A 19731-nucleotide genomic window follows, 5' to 3' on the forward strand; every position below is an offset into this window, starting at 1 on the left:
AGGAGGATGAACCAATGAAGAGGCAAAAAAATTGATTTTTTTTTCCAAAAAAAGTCCAGATTGCTGTTTCTTAACAGTAAAATATAAAAAAAAAATTCATATAAATTGAGGCCGAGATTGAGAAAAATGCTTATTTGATGGTTATTTACAAAAATTATTAATATTAAAAAAATAATTAACCATCAGATAAATTGATTTGGTTCAACATTATCACAGAAAAAGCACAACAATGACGACTAAATTACCATATAAATGATTGTTATGAAATGTCATTTATGGGCCCCCTCTTATTTGATGGTTTTCTAACCGTAAAATAATCTCAAGAAATTTGACAATTTTTAGACAATCGTCAAATACAAGTCCTTTAGCTTAGTTTTTTCGTATTATATTTGGAAGAAGCTTTATTTGATCATTATTAATAAGTGTCCATAAAATATTCGGGGCCATATTTGATAGCTAAGTGCTTTAACAGTCAAGTATGTGCTTCAATTTAACGGTTGTTGTACAAAATTGTCAAATGTTATACATTTTGTTTATCTATGGGTTGGCTGCCTTCCAAAGAACCCCCATGCAGCGATCAAATGCAGCCAGTACCTTCAAAATCTAATATTTAAACCCATTCATCAAGGCCAAATTTTTCGTGGTTAAGTATCATAAAATTTTTTGGAAAATAACTATGTATTCTGGGAAAAAAAATATAATTACCAAAAAGATTCATAATAAGTGAAAAACAAGTTTCGATGCAAGAATTGATACACAAAGTTCATGCTACTCTTTTGTTATTGAAATTTTTTTTTATAATCATATCATCATTTTTTTAAAAATCTCTCATGGCGATTTTCTCAAAAACAAAAATACTAAGCTTAGTCCTGATGAAAATTTTAAAAACATGATACTTGAGATTTTGCAAAATTCTTAATCATCAGTTAGCATGACAAACAATTATATAAATACTAGACTTAGTCCTCATATTATGAATGTTGAAAAAAAATTAAAAACAAAAGATAGTCAATATCACTCTGAATCATAACATACATTAAGGACAAGGTTAAAGTCTCATGGACATCCCTATCCCTAAAGAAATTGAAAAGGCCACCTGGCTGCTGCCTCTACTCTCCAGGTCACAATACTTATTAAGAGGATGTCCTAAGAAATACCTTATCTCCATGATGCTCTGTTATTAAAACAAGAAAGTCAAACTTCTTGTTGGTGGACTAACTGTTCATAAGGAAGCAGCCGAATCTCACTTATTCTTAATATCATTTATAAACAAAAATATTTAGATCTTTTCGTAATTTAATATTTATATATAATTTAGTGAACTGACAACACATTATTACTATTACAGAAATGGAAAAATAAGCAAGATTAATTGATATAGCCAGAAAAATTGATATGAGGCGGCTAATTGACAACGTAACTTGTACGAAGGAGTGCATAATTTCACAATTTAACATTACATAATGCCTTAATTTCTCAATTATTAACTTATTTAATTATCACTCCCAATGTCAACTCTTGTTTTGTTTATTAAAGCATATAATTAATTAATTAAGATAATAAATCCTGTAATTAGTAGCTAGGCTGCTGTAGCGTATATTATTCTGTTGACCATCTTGTACTGGATATATAAATATAACACCAGAGGCTCAGCTCCTCATTGTGGCTTGAATTATCACAACAGAAACCTTAAAGTGATCAAATTCCTTTTCTTTTCTAATAATTAAACTTCGATCATGCTGCAACAAAACCCCTTGTTCCTCACCTTCTTGTTGAGCTTCACAATCTGGTCATGGGGGACTCTTGACGGCGTCGTTTCAGAGCCACAGCTCAGTGAAGTGAAATCAGGTTGCAGCCCCTATAACGTCAGTGACGTGACCATCTTCAACAAGAACCTAAACGTGACGATGCGAAGCCTGAGAGAGCAGGTCAGCAACCAGAGCAAATACTTCGCCACGGCGCAGGCAGTGAAGGGTAACAATCCGGCGTACGGCGTTTTTCAGTGCAGGAACTATCTCTCCATCAAAGACTGCCTCGCTTGCTTCGACTTCGCCGCCTTCCAAATAAAAAATAACTGCTCCGTCGCTGCCACCGGTGCCCGTGTCATTTACGAAGGTTGCTTCCTCAGGTACTGACCAACTTTGACCTCTTTTCAGGAAAACAAAAACAAAAAATATTTATCAATTAGAAAATATTATTGAGGAGAAATGATAGTAAAAGAACTTTAAATTACCAAAAATAGTAATGGGATTTTGAAATTTGGTCAAAAAGCGATGAAAATGCTCCTCACTTAAAAATGATAATTAAAGTCACATTAGCTAGCCATCCTCGTTGGTTACCCTACCAGCAGTCGGTGGCTAGTCCCTGTTGACGACGGACTCAGTTTTGGTACCCATCACATAGTATTCAATACTACGATGCTTATTATTGTAGTGGAATCTACATCATTCAAGTACAGTTTTAATCATCTAAATTTAAACTTTTTAAGTAATATGACAAACTCAATTATTTTTATATATTTTGATATCTTTTATATGGGTTTTGTCAACTTAATTAGTCCTTTTTGACCTTAATTGATTGATTAATTGATTTAATATGTTTTATTTTGAATTATTATTTTATAGGGGCAAAATTGTCATATTTTGGTTTAATTGTGACTAATTGATTTTTTAGGACAATTAATGCTACCTTATCTTTGAATTTTTGCTTGCAGGTTTTTAGAAGATTTTGAAAATAAAAAAAAATAAAAAAAAATAAAAAGAAAAAGGAAAAGGAAAGAAAAATAAATAAATTAAAAAAAAGAAAAATAATAAAATAATAAAAGGGGGAGCAACGCTGCGTTTTGCTCCACCCCTAATATATATTATTATCATCTTCAACTAAAGCGGGGGAGACGTAAGCGAACTGGAGGCGGCGAAGCTGACCAGCGGAAAAACAGAAGACGCCGAACGCTGGAGAAGAAACAGAACGACACACACGCGAGGCGGCTGGAGGGCACGGAGAGGCGAAACAGAGGAAAGAGCTGGCCGACGGCGTGAGAGGAAGGACCATTCATCATCTTTTCCGTTGAACCTTCCTGGTGGCAGGGGGCGCTCGACGGAGACACACGTTGGACGGTGGCTGAGAAGTAAAAAACAGAGCAACAAGACGCGACGCACACGAGACCAGCGGCAAGGGAGAGTGACAGAGCAAAGGACCAGTCTTCACCGTGTGCACTGTTCCGTCGCTGTCTTTGATATCTCCACTGTGTTCTCCATGGCTGGATACGGCGGAAGACTGATTATGGCACTTTTGATGGCAAACCGTGGCTAGCTTCACAATCTTCCGATTCAACAATAATGGCAGGAGCTTAGATCATCAAAGGGGAGTTTTAGTTGCTTTAATTTCCTGTCTAATAATTGTTTAACAATTCCTAGGTCTTAGGATAGTTATTCTAATTATTAGAAAATAATTGTATTGCTTAATCTGATTATATTTGGAGATTATTGTGACTGGATTATTGCTTAGTATTTGACATTGGGCTATTTATAGTTTTGATCTCAATTATAATGTTGTGGTTATGACATTTGTATTGATTTTGGAATTAATATATTGTGATTTTCTAAGGTGGCTTAGAATCTTGGATCATATTGTCTCTTGCTAGCTTTAAGTCTATTGTTGTGAATTTAAGAATTTAATTGAGCATTGGTTTTTAGTATCCTTAATTTCATTTTACTATTCTGGTTGCAGTTAGTAATTTGAATTTTTGGGAAAATATTTTGAGGCAATTCGAGGTGGCTCGGTTGTTGGATTAAAAGCTTAATTATAATTCTTAATTCATTGTTTTAATTCCTACATCTTTTAGAGTGATGATTGCCTGAGTTGTTGAATTGGAAGATTGATTATTATTATTATTTGTGTGTCTAATTTTCATTTCTTTAATCTTCATTCATTTTAATCACTTTTATATAAAAACAAAAAAAGAAACAAAAGTATTTTAATTTCAATTTGATTCGTAGAATTTAATTAACATTTTTTCAAAATCAAAAATCCCTTTTATATAGTTTAGGTTATTTGCGTTTATTTACTAGGATTTAATTTCGTTTTCGGCTCCTCAAAGTGAATACGACCCGGGTTGTGCACTATATTGCATTAATTCGGTTAATTTTTAGAGTAACCCCAAAGCGACAATTAAGGGCAGTTCAACTTCAAGTGGCGCCGTTGCCGGGGAGCCAAGAAATTGGTTCCCTAGTAATTAAGTGTCAAGTAGCCTTGATTGTGGTTCATTTGTTGAGCCTTTTTAGTTTTCATTTTTGTTAGTTTTTTTTTTTAGTAGTTTGCATTTGTTTTGTTTTTTTGTTTTTTTTTTCATGGCTTGGTTTAATAGCAATCATGATCTACCCTCGCACTCTCACTTTTTTGCAGGAAATAGTACATGGAATGAAGCACCTTCTAATTCAACGTGTTCTCAAGAGATTGAAGAGTTGTTACAACAGTTGGACTCCTTCCAAGCTCAGCTAGAGTCTCAAATGCTGATAAAGCCCAATTTTTATACATTTTATCCCACATTAAATTAGAATTTAAATGATAATTTTGAGCTTAATTAGATTTTTTATGCATTATTGGATAAATTGGTTGATTTTTGGATTTTGCATAAAAATTGAGATTTTGGATTAAAAATATAGATATTTTGTGCTTTCCTATTTTTGACTTGGAATTAATTTTTCCCATTTCTTTGAAAACAAGTCTCATATTTTTAGAAAGATTATTCTTAGAAAGTTTTGCAATTTCTTGCCTAATTTTTGTGCAGATTTAATATTTAATTTTTGATTATATTTAGATATAATCTACATTAATGGATGCACTTAAATTTTTGTAGGTCAAGAAAGAGCATATAGAAAATCCAATGGTGCAAGATTGTTTCTTGGGATTTAAGCACAATCGAATGGCTAATATCAAGTGGATCAATTAATTACTAATGGGCTTGAGCTTTGGATCCACAAAAATTTCCTTTTCTCCCATTAAAATATTTTCCTTATTTGAGAGCAAGGAATTCATGCCTAAGGAGACCTCTTTCCCATTGTCCATTGATTGACGCACGGAGAAAACTTTTGAGCGCCAAATCTCCTCCCCCTCATTCACCCACCAATTTCAATCATTCCTCTCCTTTCTCATTGCACGGCCAACTCCCATCTACATCTTATCATTCATGGCTATGGCATCTAATAACCTTGGAGGAGGAGACATTTTGATGGAAGCTTAAGCTTATTTGGGAGGCAACTTGGGAGGAGCATGGAAAAGACTAGAGCCTTGGGCTAGCACTTGAAAACCACAAGGGAGTGATGTTCCATTTATCTTTTTAATTCAAGGATTTGAAATTATTTAGTTTTAAATAATTTTAAGTTGTAATTTTGTGAGACAATTTAGTTCTAGATTGTCAATTTTATTCTTGGATTGGATTGATATTTGGATTTTATGTGTGTTGAGACACTTGTTGGAATTTATGTTTAGAACCTTTGCATTGTTAATTGAATTTATAATTGAGTTTTCATTATGAGTTTAATTATCAATGCGGTTTGAATTGCAAAATTTGGGTTCTTTTGCCTCTTAATTGTTTGATTAAGTTGGTTAATTGTCTAATTGTTTAATTGGATAATTTCAAACATAATTTCCAGAATTAATTGAGTTATTTTTTTTATTGGTTTTAATAAGCTTAATTAACCAACCTTATACTGTTATGAGTTCTCTAATAGTTTAAGGGTTTTTGAAATTAAGGGTTCCCTTTGTTTCAAATAGGTGATTAAGTTTATTAATTCCACTATCTTATCACTTCCCTTTGGTCGAATTAACTGATTAAGGTTATGAAGGTTAAATCCATGCAAATCCTAAGTTGTCCCATTTATCTTACCTGAAGAGAACTTCTCAATTTTCACTTTTTAATTTTCTTTGCTTTCTGATTAATTTTCTTTATTCATTATTTTTATTTTCCTTCAAAAAAAGCCCTCAAAAATTGCATTGCATTCATTTAGTTTAATTTAATTTTCATATATATTTTAGGGCATTTGCATCTTGCATTTAGATTTAAAATTTTGCATTTTAGTTTAGGTCCAATTTATTACTTTTTTTTATCACCTAAATTTTCATCTAAAGAAACCCACAACTTGCTCCTTGGAAGTAATGACTTGGGTCGATCCTAAACTACAAATTAATTAGGACCTAGTTTAATTGAGTGCTTTAACGACAGAGGTATCATCAATTTTGCCTAACCACATCTATACCCATGATCCCTCTTGGATGAACCATCCTCCACATCAATCACCTAACCCATCACTCCAACCTCACCAACCATACTTTAATCATATATCTCTACCATATGCACACCACCAAGAACCACCTCCTTTTCCATATGAATACTACCACCAACCCTCGTCCCAATCCAAGTACCATTCTCTCCCCCAATCTTATGAATATCAATTCAATGAACATGACCCGTTTCTTACTATTCCTAAGAAGGAACAGATACAATTTTTAAGAGAAGCTTACGACCGCTTAAATTCATACTACCATGGATTACTTGAAGAGGTAGAAATATCTGGAATTTCTAAGGAATCAGAGAAAGAGTTAGAAGAATGTCAAAGTGCATTGGGAAAGTTCTTGAGTGATATAGCGCAAATTGAATCTGGGATGGGGAAGGATGAATCAAAGTATCCAAATTCACTCATGCAAGAGACTGAGATGAAGCAAGAACATCCACAAACTCACAAGGACTCGTGCCTTACATCAGGTAATATTGCTCCTCTTCTTGAGGAGATTGACCCTTGTGCTATAACTACTATTCCTGTTGAAGCTTCTGATAATATGAGTGATATTGAGGTGGATGAAGAAATTGTCTGTGAATCCCCTCATGTTTTTGAACATGCTAATACTCATCTTGTTGCTCTTAGTGGTAGTGATTTGGATGAAGATGCTGTTTTGTGTGATGATTTACATGCCAATCATGTTCCTCTTCACAGTGTTGGAAGCGTTGTTATTGATAAGTATGAGAACATTGAGATTGCTAAATCTTGTTTGAGTGCAATTATTAATGACAAATGTGAGAATGATCATTGCCTTGAGAACCAATTGCATGATGATTCCTTTGAGTTAGTAGCTTCTAGTGTTGTTGAGAAAGACTCTGAAATTTTGATTGACAAAATTATGCATGTAGATGAGTCTTTTCAACAAGTTTTGTCTTGTGATTTGCCTCCTGATTTAGTTAGCTGTGTCAATAGTAGTATTCTGCATGAATCTTCTTCTGCTTTCATGTTTTTACCTCCCAGCTCTTGTGAATGTGATAGTGATGTGCTGTACTCCAATAACTGTCAATTGGATTCTTCAGTTTCCACGTCACATGAACCTAAATGTTTTGAAACTTTAAATGATTGTTTGACTCCTACTGATGGGAGTATCATTGACTTTCTTGGATGCTGTAGCTACTTGAAGAGCCTAGATCATAAAATGTCTTTACTTTATTTGAAATCTCTCGAAGTCTATATTGTTAGATTTGGTACTGCTGCTAGGTTGTTTTCTGTGCAGGCACATAATTGGAAGGGATCTCCTCGACACCAAACTCCACCATATGCTCTTGGACCTCTTTCAATTGACCCTGAACCACCACCAAGAAAGTGCAATCATCAAGAGCAATCCTTTTTGCTAAGTTTCATGTTTCTCATTATTGATGAGAATTTCTCTTTTAAGAGTCTAAGGCGCTTTAAGCACAAGGTTGTCTCTTTCCTCACTTATTTTCTCTTAACTTTGCATTGATTAACTGTGCTTAACTGAATTATTGAAGAGGATAAGTGTGGGGGAGCTATTCTAGTAGAAAAGTAACCTTGTTTTTGTTTACTCCCTTATTGATCCTCTTTTTCTCTTGTCATTACCTTGTCCTTGGATTTTGCATTGAGGACAATGCAAAATTTAAGTGTGGGGGAGAGATTATTGTTGAGTTGTTGAGCTGTTTTTGAAAAAAAAAATTCCTTTGGATTTGCTTCTGTTTCATAAGTATTGCTGCTATAATTGCTCTCTTCTTTGCCTTATTGGTTGATTTCTGAATTGCATCGCATGATTTGAGAGTGATTCTTGCTTGGGAATTTTGCTGCTAGTTTCTGTGTCCTCCTATTTTCATTCGCCTCAGTGTTCTGCACTACTGTATGAGCGAGTTGCTGTTCTCTCTGTTGCTGACTCTTGACCTTTGTAATCCTTGGGCATCTCTTTTAAAATCTTTTTGAACAATGCTTGTGAATATTGCACGGCTGAGTTGGATTGCATTTGATTTGAGTGATTTCTGTTCTTAGTTGATTAGCATAGTAGAATGCCTTTAGTGCAGTGTTATTAACCTTGTTTCATAGCTTGATACTTAAGGAGGAAACATCTTGGAGAAAGCCTTGATGGAAGGATTGTTGAGCCATATATTTTCTCATCTTGTGTGATTTTCACCTAGTTTTGGTTAACCTCTAGAACTTGTTTAGATTCTTTTTCAAAGCTGCATTAATACCTAGGTTTGTGAAGATGATAGGGGCATTCATTTCTAAACCTTTATCCAAACACAAACCACTTCATTTAACCTTTGTTCACCCCTTTGAGCCTTCACTTTCATTCTATTCATTGCTTTTTAACAAGTGTTTTGCATGAGTTATCTGATTTTTCATTTTGAAAAGTATGTCATAATGTCTATATCTTTGCCTTCGTGGGTTTGGAAGCCAAAAAAAAAAAAAAAAAAAAAAAGGAAAGAAAAAAAAAAGAAGAAAAAGAAATAGAAAAAGGCAAGAGAAGAAAATGTTTAGAAAAAGCCAAAGAAAGAAAGTTATAAAAAAAAAAAGAGAGAGAAAATAAGTTGCAACAAAAGAATAAATTTGAAATAAGGCATTCCATGGTGGTTTGAAGAGCAAGGATTTCTGTCTCAGAAGGTTAAAATCTGCACATTGGTGTTGTTTCATGATTGTACTTTAAGCTCACTTTGAGTTGATACTTTATTACTCATGCATTTCACTTGTTAATCCATTCATTTATTTGGCCTTATTTTTCAACATTACAACCCTTCAAGTCCCCTTGATCATGAATCTAAGGTATGCTAGTGGTGGAGATATTAGAATCTCTACAAGCTTATGGTAGGTGCTAATCTAGGTGGTCTGAGTGAAATTTTTCTCATTTGAGAGATGAGTGAAATACTTGTACCCTATGTGAGCTCTATTATGTTTCTCTCCCTTTATCTTGCTATGTTTCTTGTGTTAATTTCTTTGCACTGAAGTATTCTATGATTGTTGATTAATGAGGAGTAAGGATTGCTTGAGTTAATTGCACATCCATGCTTAGTTAATTTTATGGTTGCATGCATTGTCTCTCTATTGAATTTTTCTGTAATAAAGTTTTGCCCAGGAGTGCAAAAGGCTAAGTGTGGGGGAGTTGACAAACTCAATTATTTTTATATATTTTGATATCTTTTATATGGGTTTTGTCAACTTAATTAGTCCCTTTTGACCTTAATTGATTGATTAATTGATTTAATATGTTTTATTTTGAATTATTATTTTATAGGGGCAAAATTGTCATATTTTGGTTTAATTGTGACTAATTGATTTTTGAGGACAATTAATGCTACCTTATCTTTGAATTTTTGCTTGCAGGTTTTTAGAAGATTTTGAAAATAAAAAAAATAAAAAAAATTAAAAGAAAAAGGAAAAGGAAAGAAAAATAAATAAATTAAAAAAAAAGAAAAATAATAAAATAATAAAAGGGGGAGCAAAACGCTGCGTTTTGCTCCACCCCTAATATATATTATTATCATCTTCAACTAAAGCGGGGGAGACGCAAGCGAACTAGAGGCGGCGAAGCTGACCAGCGGAAAAACAGAAGACGCCGAACGCTGGAGAAGAAACAGAACGACACACACGCGAGGCGGCTGGAGGGCACGGAGAGGCGAAACAGAGGAAAGAGCTGGCCGACAGCGTGAGAGGAAGGACCATTCATCATCTTTTCCGTTGAACCTTCCTGGTGGCAGGGGGCGCTCGACGGAGACACACGTTGGACGGCGGCTGAGAAGTAAAAAACAGAGCAACAAGACGCGACGCACACGAGACCAGCGGCAAGGGAGAGTGACAGAGCAAAGGACCAGTCTTCACCGTGTGCACTGTTTCGTCGCTGTCTTTGATATCTCCACTGTGTTCTCCATGGCTGGATACGGCGGAAGACTGATTATGGCACTTTTGATGGCAAACCGTGGCTAGCTTCACAATCTTCCAATTCAACAATAATGGCAGGAGCTTAGATCATCAAAGGGGAGTTTTAGTTGCTTTAATTTCCTGTCTAATAATTGTTTAACAATTCCTAGGTCTTAGGATAGTTATTCTAATTATTAGAAAATAATTGTATTGCTTAATCTGATTATATTTGGAGATTATTGTGACTGGATTATTGCTTAGTATTTGACATTGAGCTATTTATAGTTTTGATCTCAATTATAATGTTGTGGTTATGACATTTGTATTGATTTTGGAATTAATATATTGTGATTTTCTAAGGTGGCTTAGAATCTTGGATCATATTGTCTCTTGCTAGCTTTAAGTCTATTGTTGTGAATTTAAGAATTTAATTGAGCATTGGTTTTTAGTATCCTTAATTTCATTTTACTATTCTGGTTGCAGTTAGTAATTTGAATTTTTGGGAAAATATTTTGAGGCAATTCGAGGTGGCTCGGTTGTTGGATTAAAAGCTTAATTATAATTCTTAATTCATTGTTTTAATTCCTACATCTTTTAGAGTGATGATTGCCTGAGTTGTTGAATTGGAAGATTGATTATTATTATTATTTGTGTGTCTAATTTTCATTTCTTTAATCTTCATTCATTTTAATCACTTTTATACAAAAACAAAAAAAGAAACAAAAGTATTTTAATTTCAATTTGATTCGTAGAATTTAATTAACAGTTTTTCAAAATCAAAAATCCCTTTTATATAGTTTAGGTTATTTGCGTTTATTTACTAGGATTTAATTTCGTTTTCGGCTCCTCAAAGTGAATACGACCCGGGTTGTGCACTATATTGCATTAATTCGGTTAATTTTTGGAGTAACCCCAAAGCGACAATTAAGGGCAGTTCAACTTCATAATAATTTTTAAATAAAAATTATTTTTAAAAAAACCTACAATTAGAAGATTATATTTATTTTGAATTATGTACTTATAAAAAAATTTAAAAAAAATATAAAAATAATTAAATCTTAGTCGTTCATATTAAACTTGAACGCCGAGATTGGTTTCGTCAGTGACAGGGATTTGATTTTGGGGTAAAATGGTAAAGGTGGGGTTTAATTTCATCACCTCTTGAATTCTAAAATTTTTTTTATGACGAAACAAATTATTTAATTAAAATATTATAAAATAAGATATAAAATAACTATTATGTTTTAAATGAACAGTACTTTTGTGTTTTTTTCCTGAATTGAAAATCCCACCTAGATATTGTAGCACTTGAGTAGGATTATTCAAAATCAATATATCAGGGGGTCTTGGACTCTTGGTCAGTATAACTTCAAAATTCTTATTATATTGTTCTCCCTGTTATTAATATAATTATCAATTTAATTTAGATGTGTATTTAATGAACTGGGGAGTTACCCCTCCATTTATTTTATCTTTCATCGATAACTTATTTCGAATCTTCCTTTGTAAAATTTGTCGTTATTAAGAATCTCATTGAAACTAAAATATGAGACCCATACATACACTTTCAAGACAGGTCATTAAATTTTGGTCAAAAAAAGACAGGTCATTAAATTCCTTAGAATTATTTTACTAATTACTTGAGAAAAGTGATAACATAGCCCCATGTGTCAGAAGTTGATATACTATTATTATAAGTTTGTTGCTCTCTTCACTTTAGGAAACTTATAATCCCACGTTTTAAGAAAATATATATTAGTTATGATATTTATGACTTATGAATGATGTGAGTTTCTATAAGTTTTTTCTGGTTAAATTATACAAAATTCATATTAATATATATAAAGTCACATAAATACATTTGCAAAATTTAGTTTAACTACCTTTTGAACTTAGGTATGCGGAATAATAATTGCAACACCTCACTTTTATATACTAATAGGATCATTTTAACGTCTGTGAATCACTAACGCCAGGTTTCCGTCCTGGGAAAAGACAGGGAATTTTTTTTTTTTAACATTGGAATCCGTTGATCAAATATTTCAAAGCTTCAGATAACTGATGAGTGATCCAAAATCAACCCTGCTTTCAACTCAATCTATTATCATCTAAAATAATTTCATACTATATAATCTTATAATATTATATTAAAAATAAAGCAACGCTCTTGGTTGACAGCATATACGTGCACCTGGCAATGCTCACTTCCTTCTTCTAGAGGATACAAAATAATATTTCCATAGAGTAAGTAAAGTTACTTGCCCATATATTTTGCTATACAATTTACAGAATTATAACAGGTATCTCTGCTCTTCAACCAGCCCACCTTCTTCTTAAATAACCTCCTTGTCCTTCTAGCTACTAGCCTTCACTGTTCATCATAAATTGGGGGGTGAGATTCCGAAGAATCCCCGTAGTAGTAATTTCCATCAAACAAATGTGCAGATCACATAAAGCATGCAAAACAAGCCATATGGAACATAACCTTGCAAGCTAATGCAATTAAGCATTTATGCGCAATGACAGATAGACAAGCTGAATAAATAATGCGCAAATAATTGGCAATCACTGCCCCATGTCTATCAGCTACACGTGATCATGGCTAAATAATCCATGCAAGGAATTAAGGATTACATGTTCTCATGCTTTTTGAATAGCAATATGGCACAAACAGACATGCAGCAATCATACACAAGTGTAAGGGAGGAAAGAACTACTACCTGGTCCGCATCCCTCCAAATCAAACCTTACCGTTCTCCTTTCTTTCTACTTCTTGGTGGGCTTGAGCAGATATAAAAACCTATCATATTAGTAAGGGTAGATCAGTACTTGATCCAACTGTATCTCATAAATTAAATAATTCTCTTTAAACCCCAAATCTTCTTTAATCTCTACCCTTACATAATAGTTGGTCATCTTTGATAATTTTTCTTATTCAAACTATTCTCTTTGGAACGATTCCTTCCTTATCTCGACCCATAGCGTTACTTTACTTTTCCTTATTCCACCAAATAATTTAACCTAACACTCCAAAATAAATCTACAAACTTTTCTAGTTATTATTAGCAACTCATATACCTTTAAGATCCTTATTTAACTTCAATAATTCGAAAATTCCAACTTTCCCAATTATCAACCTCACGGACAACAGCAACCAAACAGCACATGCATATGCTTACCAAGTCATCTCCGTACTCTTCTTATACATTGCCAAAACATCATTTTGATTTGATTTCATTTCTAACGATCTTAATCTTCAAATCATTTAATAGCTTAATCCTTCTTCCAAAATAATTCTATGAGCTCTCTTAGCTTTCAACAATCAATCAGCATTCTTGAACATTTTCTAGGCCCTTACTTAATATTCATGACGGCAACAACATTTCTTCCACGCTTCCTGAAATTCCAGCTTCATAAGCATCTCTCAAATCATTACTTTAGTGTCCCAAATCTTGATTTTAATATCTCTTATACAGCTAGATAACTTAATCAATCATTTAAAATAACTATATAACATTAATTGGCAAATTTCCTATCTTCACTAATTCACCAACAACTACATCCGAATTACCACTATTTATTTGATCATAAACAACAATCCCCGTAGCATTCTTACATTTCTCAATCAAACACTCAAGCGTTGCCATGAAATATATTTCGCTTGCAACAGCAACAAAATCACTCATGTATTGGCATGCTGTGCATTAAAAACTTCCCCACTTCGAAGTAAACAACTAACCTGACAGCATATGTAATAATTAAGGGAATCCCCAAAATCCTCTTATCCCTTCCAAAATACCTTCAAATTCAACTCCCCTAAATGGATAATGTTTCGAGAACCTTACACATAATATGGAAAATTTCCAGAATTTATTAACATTCGACTAATGATATAAGATTTTCAGAAGAAAGAGCAAATGATACTCCGCCGGTCAGCATGGTTCGTTCGAAAGCTAGAAGCTCAATAATAATAATGAAAAGAAATCAGATTGGCTTCTCACCTTTCAGCTCATCAATTTCGAATAACAATTAATATACATATATACATATAGTTTAGGTACTTAAGCACTTGAATGTTTCGATCTCCCAATTGGTAAAAATGAAACCTTTTTATAGATCTGAAACTCATCACCAGGTTACTAGCGAGAAACAGAACTCCACATGCAGTCAAATCCATCTGTATAAACCGCGTTCTCAAGCTTCTTTATATGCGCACATGATATACGGCAAACTAAGGCCGAAACCTTTCCTATATATGCATGAGTCCGACACTATATATATATATGTGTATATATATATATATATAATCTTCCCAAGCCATATACCCCTGTTCGGTAATCTCAAAAACAGAGCATCAATCTTACATGCAAGCCCAGAAACCAGCATCACACACTTCAATCTGCCATAGGACACTAGCTCACCGAAACTCCTATCATTTTACTCTCTTTCTCTCACTAGAACTCCAACTCCAGCGACTCAAAACTTGATGTCTAACCATCATTTGCAGAAAACAACAATAGAAGAGTGCTTAGGAGGCTCACCTTAGGCAGATTCGCTGATTGCATGCAAGAAAACTACCTCCGATCACCACCTCCGTCGCCCTCTCCTTCTCTCGGTCTCCCCCTCTCTCGTGCTCTCTCTCTCTCTTCTCTTTGAATGGCAGTGGAAATGAAGACGGGAAGATGAATCAGATGATTAATGAGGGAGGCAGCACGGGTGACTTGTGTAAGAAAAATTTCTGGACCATTTTGCCCTTCACAATAAACCTTGTCTTCACTTTGATCCTTTCTATATTTTTCTGAACCTAGAGAATAAACACAGAAATTACTCCACCACGTTTTATATGGATTTTCCTTATCCATTAGCTTTTGTGACCCTGAAAATAATTTCTCAAAAAAATTTGAGGTCAAAAATTAACTCATAACTATTTTTCTTGAATTTTCCAAGAAAATAACTCTTAATTCCAGAAATTAATCCTTAACCCATTTTAAGGATTTTATGCCTCAAATATCTTCTTCACTATCTCAAATGATCATCCTAAAATTTTCAGATTAAACATAAATCTCTAAGTATTTTTCCATAATTTTCAGAGAAAATAAACCATTTTTCTCTTAAAATTATCTATTAAAAATATTTAAGCTATTTTTGGGGAAATACCTTTTCCAATATGTCTCTAAATCTTAAAAATCAATATTCCATAATTTTCCCCACTTTATTTTGCAAATAAATAATTTTAATGAATTTCTCTCTTTTCTGCTCATCTTAAATCATAAAATTCGGGGTGTTACAATAATGGTATGGAAACTTCTTAAAATATCACACACTTTTTCTCATTCGCAATCTCAATTATTTACCAAGAGACGAATATGTAATCTTAGTTGTTAAAAGTTTATCCAAAATTTTATTTTCCTGGCATACCATATTTGATACATCTTTAAATCTATATGTTATTATCACCACTTTTTTATGAATTTTATAAATAATATAAATTAAAATAAATAATTTTCATGCTTCAAGGCATAAGATTAATAGCATAAAGGAGGTGAAGCACTCTATACATATAAAGCACAATGTCGTTGTGTTTAAAATTCTTAGTTGCTCTACTTCTCTTCATAAAATTCTTCAAGCGGTTCCACAGCAGAGTTTGTAAACCATAAAATAATTACATCACATCTATAACATCTCATGTAACCGATATCATTACAAAAGATATGACTTTCAGCAATGACTTTTAGTGGTGATATAGGTAGTCGCCACAAAAATTTCTACTTTCTGTGGTAACTTTTCGTATTGCTGCTAAAGGATTTTACTTTCAGCAATAACACCATATGCCATTGCCAAAACTTACGGAGACAAAATAAAGTCGCTATTGGAAAGCACTTTCAATGGCGACAGTTTCTTTTTGAATTTCTTTTAAAAAAACCATCATATTTTTGCAATAATTTTTTTATTAATGTAATATATTTTCACATATCCATGTGTATTATTTTTTTGTAGTGTATGTGATGCAAATATCTAGGACTTTCTGTTATTTTTCATTTTCATTTTTATTATTCAGTTTATCTGAATTATTTATTTATTTTGTGATTAGTGACTTAGTGGGCAATTATCTTAACCCCACTCTTCTACTACTTATTTTCTGATTTTTATTAATTTTTTTATTTATTATTGGTTTAGGTTATAAAACATTATTAGGGTTTCATTTGTAGTCAAACTGTGTTATACAATTGAATTTTACTAACTCTCTCTTAGTTTTCTCTACTGCCTCCCTTTCTTTCCTAATTTCCTCTTTTGTCTCCCCCAATTTATTGATTTTTCTCCTTGTTTCACATAATTATATCCCTTAATTCATGTGGTGGATCATAAAAGTCACATTTAAAAAAGACCCATAATTATTACATATGACGTACTTTTGCGTGTGTTTTCCAAGGTATGAGAGCAGTATTTTCTTCGACCAGTCCACAGACGGTGGGAACCATATTGTGTGTGGGAATCGTGTGGCTAAGAACTCCACAGAACTTGCTTCAACTGTGCAGAAAGTGCTAAAGAATCTGGTAGAAGCAATACCAAGAATACCTGGTTTCTTCGCAGCCACTATAACCCCAGTACCTAACAGTAATAATTCAAATATTTACGCCATTGCTCAATGTCTCGAGACTCTCACTCAAAGTGGCTGCCAGGATTGCTTGGAATCTGGGTTCACAAGTTTTCAAATTTGTCTTCCCAGCTCAAATGCTAAGATTTTTTATGCTGGTTGTTTCATGAGATACTCCACTTCTGCATTTTTTGCTGCTAATCAGACCACTAATATCAAGCGCATCTTGAAACCAGGTACAATTATAAAGTTGGCATAATACTATTTTTAAGCCACCTCCCTGAAATTTGAAATTAGTGATTTTAGTCATTGAAATTTAACTTTATTTTGGTCTGTCTTAAGATTTTTGATCAAGGAAATAGAGTTTTTGGTTCCCCAAAAAAAGACCAAAACCAAAATGAGATCAAATTTCAAGGACTAAAATTATTGGTTTTAAATTTGAGGGATTAAAACTAACAATTGAGATAAACAGATATAGTGCAATTAAACTTCAAATTATTTAGATTCAAATCACTCAATTAAGAACGAAGTGCTTCTACTCTCGTAGTTAAATAGCTATAGCTCTTGCATATTTTACATGCGCTTGGATTATAAAAACCTGAAATATACATTTACTCATCATATATCGATACGTTTAAGGAGATTTGTTGCTTAATTACAAGATTATAACAAAAAAAAAAACTTTTTGTCTTGTGACTTGTAGGAGATTCAAGCAAGAAGGCCATTATAGGTGGAGTCGTCGGTGGTGCATCTTTTATTTTGGTTCTCCTTGCATTATTTGCTTTGTATAGTCGATCATTGTCCAGAAGGGTCCATAGAGGTAAGATAACTAGAAAAATCTTTATTATTCAGCTTCAAATAATGATTCATTATGATGCGCTAGACTTACCTTTAATTTCTTCTACCAAAGGAAATATTACGGTTTTAATTTTAAAGGGATGAACCCCTAACTGCTTCATACTTACTAAGAGATTTCTACTGGTTTCTATTGCAGTTGACATTTTGGGAGCAACAGAGTTGAAAGGCCCGGTTAACTATAGGTATAAAGATCTGAAGTCTGCAACAAAAAATTTCAGTAAAGAGAATAAATTAGGAGAAGGAGGTTTTGGAGATGTATACAAGGTAGGTCATATATATAGACGGTCATTTTTATTATTATTGCAATAGATACACTATTCAAGAGACACTTTCGTATAGAGGGCTTTTTGTCTAAATTCAATTTAGGTGAGCATGTTAAAATAGAATTTGTTTGCCAGCATATATATATATAGTTCCACTTTATTGTTCACACGTCGTAAATAGCACAATTCATTTCTTAGATTCCATAAAATACACACAAAAATGTGTCTAATTCTTATAAAAAGATGGGACTTCCTACAGGCATGCTCTATAGTCTGATTTCTTTTTCATTGAACAGGGTACTCTGAAAAATGGAAAAGTAATTGCTATAAAGAAATTGGATTTAGAGCAATCCAAAAAGATGGAAGAAGATTTTCAAAGTGAAGTGAAGCTAATAAGTAATGTTCATCATCGAAATCTTGTTCGACTTCTCGGGTGTTGCAGTAAGGGTCAAGAGAGATTTCTTGTCTATGAGTATATGAAGAACAACAACGTTGGCCAATTCTTATTTGGTATATTCAATTAAAGACTTGAATAAATTTCCTCTATAGTTGAAAATAATCTACTTCCTCTATTCTCTATTTTTTGGTCCCCTTTCTCTTACTATCTAAAGCGTTGCAAACAGGTGAACATAAAGGCTCTCTCAACTGGAAGCAACGTTATGGTATAATTTTAGGCACTGCACGGGGTTTGGCATATCTTCATGAGGGGTTCCACGTTTGCATTATGCATAGAGATATAAAGCCTAGCAACATCCTTTTGGATGATGATTTCCAACCTAAAATTGCTGATTTCGGGTTGGCAAGGCTTTTGCCAAGGGACCAATCTCATCTCAACACAAAATTTGCAGGAACAATGTAAGTCACAATTTATGTAACTATTCAAGTTTCTGCACTTAATTTATATCATACAAACACAAAAGATTGTAACAGAAGCCTTATATTGATCAAAAGGGACACTACTTTAACAACTAGATCTTTTCTCACATGTTCAGTTGTTTAGACAAAGCATGAAGACTTGTGTGTCAATTTATGACTCACTAGAAATATGATACAACACTTTAAAAGTTTCACATGAACATTTCAAATTTGTTTTATCATTTGTCCCTATGAATTTTCATGCATTATTGTGTCTCACGCCATATATATGTTAAATTTTTTATCATTTGCCTTTGTTATATAGGGGATACATTGCACCAGAGTATATAATGCATGGACAATTATCTGAGAAGGTTGATACCTATTGCTACGGTGTTGTGGTCTTAGAAATCATAAGTGGGCAGAAGAGTGGTGAATTGAAGGATGATGATGAAGGCCAATTCCTCCTTCAAAGAGTGAGCAAATTCTCAAAACTAACATACCTATTTCCTTAGTATTTTCTTTTTAATAATTTTTTTTCTATCTTTTATCACTTTGATGTCCCTTGGAAGGCTTGGAAACTATATGAGAGAGGAATGCACATAGAGTTTGTGGATGAAACCTTAGATCCAAACGAGTACGATGCAGAAGAAGTGAAGAAAACCATAGAGATCGGATTGCTTTGCACGCAAGCATCTCCCGCAGCAAGGCCAACAATGTTTGAAGTTGTTGATATGCTGGAAAGCAAGGGTGGCTTGATAGATCACAAGCGACCCACTATGCCTGTCTATGTCGATCCTAATTTGAGGCCATGAAGATGAAAATTTTAGTCTAATAATTCATCTTTTAATTAGTTCTCCTTCATTCTATCACTGAAGATTTGAGTTCAAAATGAAACATAAATTCTGTAATCAGGAAAGTTTATGTAAAATAGTGGCCATTTGAGCCTGTGATGTAAAATAAATTAGTAGATGTAGTAAAGACT

The 19731-nt window shown here is 33.3% G+C and overlaps 1 protein-coding gene across 1 annotated transcript; it reads left to right on the forward strand.

Moving 5' to 3' along the window:
- Positions 1 to 1736: 1736 nt before the first annotated feature.
- On the forward strand, positions 1737 to 19561 carry LOC114738630 (cysteine-rich receptor-like protein kinase 2). The gene is made up of 8 exons (XM_028926698.1): positions 1737 to 2128; positions 16606 to 17006; positions 17474 to 17590; positions 17765 to 17892; positions 18188 to 18401; positions 18515 to 18746; positions 19072 to 19222; positions 19319 to 19561. The coding sequence occupies exons 1-8, from the start codon at positions 1737 to 1739 to the stop codon at positions 19559 to 19561; spliced, it is 1878 nt and encodes a 625-aa protein (XP_028782531.1).
- Positions 19562 to 19731: the final 170 nt, after the last annotated feature.

The sequence above is a fragment of the Neltuma alba genome, unplaced genomic scaffold (assembly GCF_004799145.2).
Source record: "Neltuma alba isolate B1F8T4 unplaced genomic scaffold, ASM479914v2 tig00013641_pilon, whole genome shotgun sequence".
Taxonomy (NCBI): domain Eukaryota; kingdom Viridiplantae; phylum Streptophyta; class Magnoliopsida; order Fabales; family Fabaceae; genus Neltuma; species Neltuma alba.

Bases quoted from the DNA above. Each gene is read 5' to 3' on its own strand.
- LOC114738630 (XM_028926698.1), top strand. From the start codon at position 1,737: ATGCTGCAACAAAACCCCTTGTTCCTCACCTTCTTGTTGAGCTTCACA. The intron at 2,129-16,605 runs GTACTGACCAAC...GTGTTTTCCAAG, and splicing joins TACGAAGGTTGCTTCCTCAG to GTATGAGAGCAGTATTTTCT. The intron at 18,402-18,514 runs GTATATTCAATT...CGTTGCAAACAG, and splicing joins CGTTGGCCAATTCTTATTTG to GTGAACATAAAGGCTCTCTC.